Source organism: Sinocyclocheilus rhinocerous, unplaced genomic scaffold (genome assembly GCF_001515625.1).
Source record: "Sinocyclocheilus rhinocerous isolate Xijiao unplaced genomic scaffold, SAMN03320098_v1.1 scaffold1045, whole genome shotgun sequence".
NCBI classification, from domain to species: Eukaryota; Metazoa; Chordata; class Actinopteri; order Cypriniformes; family Cyprinidae; genus Sinocyclocheilus; species Sinocyclocheilus rhinocerous.
Window position 1 is genome coordinate 818,694 of NW_015645361.1, and position 4,503 is coordinate 823,196.

General features: G+C 34.1%; 1 protein-coding gene across 1 annotated transcript in view; it reads right to left on the reverse strand.

The window, feature by feature from the left end:
• LOC107705989 (mitoguardin-2-like) overlaps positions 1-4,503 on the reverse strand; it is a 14,362-nt gene that overhangs the window by 6,611 nt on the left and 3,248 nt on the right. The window contains exons 4-10 of the mRNA XM_016509547.1: positions 2,940-3,055; positions 2,709-2,829; positions 1,881-2,011; positions 1,670-1,787; positions 1,487-1,593; positions 1,283-1,395; positions 69-141 (exon numbers count right to left, since the gene is read on the reverse strand). Coding sequence (XP_016365033.1) covers positions 69-141; positions 1,283-1,395; positions 1,487-1,593; positions 1,670-1,787; positions 1,881-2,011; positions 2,709-2,829; positions 2,940-3,055 — 779 coding nt within the window. The remainder of the gene's footprint in view (positions 1-68; positions 142-1,282; positions 1,396-1,486; positions 1,594-1,669; positions 1,788-1,880; positions 2,012-2,708; positions 2,830-2,939; positions 3,056-4,503) is intronic.

Sequence of the window (4,503 nt, forward strand, 5' to 3'; positions counted from 1 at the left end):
GTGTGTGTGTGTGTGTGTGTGTGTGTGTGTGCGCGCGCGTGTGTGTATGTGTGAGAGAGTGTGCTGACCTGGAAGGCCTGGCGGACGCAGTGCAGTTTGGCGAGGAAGTCCTCATCGCTGTAACACTCCAGAAGTTCAGTTCTGTAACAGAGGCACAAAAACGACACAGAGTTTGTTTTCCCATCAGTCCTGGCTCCCTGAGCTACAACAGAAATCCTCCAATCCCAGAGGAGAGTGATGTGTGAGGAGGACATCTGTACTGTATGTGCAGACGTACTCACTTTAGAATCAGTGCTAATGGAGTGGAGTGAAGGGTTTAGGATATTTAGGGTCCTATAAAAACTTTACCAATTTAATCATTTATTAACATTTTAATAATATGGCCCTATGAAATCTGTTTTATTTTTTGTCGTAATTTTCCTGGATTCCATTTTTTATATTTTAATAAAATTTTAATAATCAAAAATTATATCAAATCAACTGAATTCTTAAGCCTTTAAAAAAATGATTTAATTTACTGACACAATAATATTTTTAATAATAATAATACTTTTTATTTTTTCAGAAATTTTGTCTTAATTTTTCTGGATTCTGTGTTTTATGATTTCATTCAAGTTTGTCATCAAAAACAGTGATAACTGAATTTAAATTTGAACTGGATGAAAGTGACGCATAAAAGAGGTTTACAGTTTAAATTAAAACATGGATAAAAAAGTGTGTGACCTTCAAAAATAATAAATAATATATTTTATACTAATAAATAATAATGAATAAACTGAATTATTATAATTTTTTCAATTTGGTCAAAAAATATTGTGATTATATATCAATATAATAATAATAATAATAATACTGTAAAATAAAATTATTATTACTGCTGCTAAATTAAAATATTAAACAAAATCTGAAAAAACTACTATTGTAATATTTCACTGTAATATATTATAAAATATTTTTATATATTTTAAATATGTATCTTAAAGAGTATTTAAGAAAAAAATAATAGTACATTTATTTTACAGTGCAACTGAAACTGAATTACTATATTACTAATTATGAATTACTAATTACAATTATATGCTATATAAATACTTAATTTCTTAATGTCTTATTTTCTTCATTTTCAAATGTTAAACCATTAAGTTTTTATTTTAATATAAAATTATGGACAATAAAAATGTAAATACTACAAAAGTGGTAGTGGTAGTAGTATGTAGTGTGCAGGATTTATTTAGGGTGTCAGTATGCAGTATGTAGGGTTTAAGCTGTCAGTATGCAGCACCTCAGTGATCTGCAGGCCACGCCTTCATCCTTCACTAAACTCAGGGCTTCTTCATACAGCGCTGCCGGCTTCAGAGGATGATACGTGTCCTCTAGAGAGAACGTCTCAAACAACTACAGAGATAAAGAGGGAAGTGACATCACATACATGCAGGAGAAAACACACACGACAGCCTTAAGTGTGTGTGTGTGTGTGTGTCCTGACCTCAGCAGCAGAGAAAAACGAGTCGTCTGACGTGACTGTTAAGGCATCGTCGTCTCGGGTGCGATGGGAACTCCCTAGTGTGGGCAGGATCAGCGTTGCTTCACTCTCTGCACACAAACGGCTTAGTTTAGGAAGCTGAAAACACTCACAGCTGACGTCAGCATGTGTTTGTGCGCGTCTTACCCAGGTCAGCCAGGAGGCTTTCGGGCGGGATGGTGCTGCCGAAGTCTTCCTGTAGGTGATACGCTCGGTGCAGCAGAGACTCAAGCTTCTTCGCAAACTGATGATGATGAAGCTCAGGCTGAAAATCAAATGGTGTGTTTTTATTTAGCAGCTCCTGACATCCCTACAGTATTCTGTAGGGTAGGGACGTTTACGAATAAGAGATATTTACCGAATGACGCTCCACGAGTTCTGACCCCTGCGGGCCGAGACTGTGTGATCCAGATGCACAAGAATGAGCTCTGTGTCTGATGTTTAAAGCCAGCTCCCATTTGCGCAGGGCTTCCTCAAACAGCTCCATCCCTGCAGGAGGAAGATCAACATCAGCTGCACACATGCATATGTGCTGTGCTGTATATTGTCGATTTAATTGTTAAATTTAAAATGTATTTTTATGTATATTTAAATTTTAAAATACACTACTGTTCAAAAGTTTAGGGTCAGTGAGCTTTTTTTAATGTTTAATAAGTCTCTTATGCTCATCAAGGCTTCATTTATTTAAACAAAAATACCGTAAAATCAGCAATATTGCTAAAAAAAAATTTTTAATATTATTACAACTTAAAATAACTGTTTTCTATTGTAATATATATTTAAGATGTAATTTATTTCTGTGATTTTCAGCATCATTACTCCAGTCTTCAGTGTCACATGATCCGTCAGAAATCATTCTAATATGCTGATTTGCTGCTCAAGAAACATTTCCGATTTTATCAATGTTGAAAACAGTTGTGCTGCTTCAAATATTTGTGGAAACCATGTTTTTTTCAGGATTCTTTGATGCATAGAAAGTTCTAAAGAACAGCATTTATGTGAAATAAAATAATATATGTACTGTCACTTTTGATCAATTTAATGTGTCCTTGCTGAATAAAAAATATTAATTTCATCCAAAAAACGAAATCTTACCGACCCCAAACATTTGAATGGTAGTGTAGAATGTGAAGAAGTATGTAGTATGGAAGAAGAGACAATAGATCGCAATAGTAAACTACATTACCTATGAGATAGAGGTTCTCAGCGTTGGCATCCTCCCCGACTCCCGGCTCCTCTGCCACTGGCTCCGCCTCCCACGGCATCCCAGTGTTCACTGATTGGTTGGGAGAGGAGGGGACTCGCATCTGAGGCGGATCCAAACGAAATGTTTAAAAACTGTTAGTTGAACTCTTTAATAGGAGTTTGTTGAGAAGTAAACAGGAAGACAGTGTGTGCAGCTCTGAGGTTCACGCACAGAGGCGATGCTGTGTGAAGAGCTCGAGTGTTTGCTCTGCGCGAGAGACGAGACGCCGCTGAGAGTGTCATTACTGCGGGTGCTGGGACTCATCATCTGACGCCCTGGAACCGGCCCTGGAGACAGACCAATAAACAAATGAAATAACAAAACAACAGCAAATGTATGTACAGGGGACAAATCATAACAAAAACTGCATTGATGATTTTGATGTAGTATATAGACATATTCTCAAAGCAGCCTAATTAATTCATGAATATAAAATTATTGGCATTAATTTTATAGACACCTATTTCATATTGATACAATTTTAAAATTATGGACATTAAACAATTATAATACTCTAACATTCACTCAAAGTATTAAAATCAAAGTTTAATTTCATGAAAATTGTCACAAAAACTAATTGATGTTTTTGGTGCAATAAACCTAGACTACAATTATAATTTTATATTATTTCATATTTAGAAAATGACAATTTTATAAAATTTTTTATTACAATATGAAATTATGGACATTAAAAATAAAAAAATGCACACATTCATTCAAATTAGCCTGACTAATTTTTTTAAACCTAAAATTATAGTTTTATATTATAATATAAAATTATGGACATAAACAAATTTGAAATACTGGCACATTCACTCAAAGTAGTCTAATTAATTTCATGAAAATGGTCACAAAAACTAATTTACGACTGTTTGAGAGACTGCAGTGTGACTGTGGTGCAAGAAACCTTGAATAATATTCTAATTTTATATTATTTAAAGATTTATAAAATTATAATTGTATATTATAATACAAAAATATGGACGTAAAAAATTTAAATACTCCAAAGTGTACTGATTCATTTCATGAATATGGTCACAAAAACTAATGCATGTATGTTTTGGTGCAATACACCTTGACTAAATTTACAATTTTATATTATTTCATATTTATAAAATTATAATTTTATATTGTAATATTAAATTATGGACATTAAAAATTTTAATATTCACACACTCACTCAAAGTAGCCTGATTAATTTAATGAAAATGGTCACAAAAGTAATTTATGACTGTTTTGGTGTAATAAAATTATCCTTGGTTCTGATTGGTTGAGCCACGTTCGAAGCTGTTGTAAATTACACTACAAACATACAGCTTTGTTTACTTCTGTTTGTTGCTCGGCAACCACTTTGTTGGAACCATAACTGATTCTGAGGAACTACATTGTTTGGTGGAAGAATACTGTTTCTATTCATATCATTACACTTAAGGAACTTTGCTGCCGTACTATGGGTGCAGCAGGCGCAATGATATTACGCAGCGCCTGAAAATAGGCTAACTTCCGTCAACATAACCAACGTAACCACCTGCTTACACAGGGAGCGTGCTGGGGACTACTTCCAGGCGCTGAGTAATATCATTGCGATTATTACGCCGGAATGAGAATATAGTTCCTAGCCATATCGGCCTAGAAAATCGCAACTTTTCATTTTCCGTCGGTCTTAGTACACGATGTAACTACAGAAGAGTCAAGTTTTAAATAGGAAAAATATAGAAACTCTTTGGTCATTTTT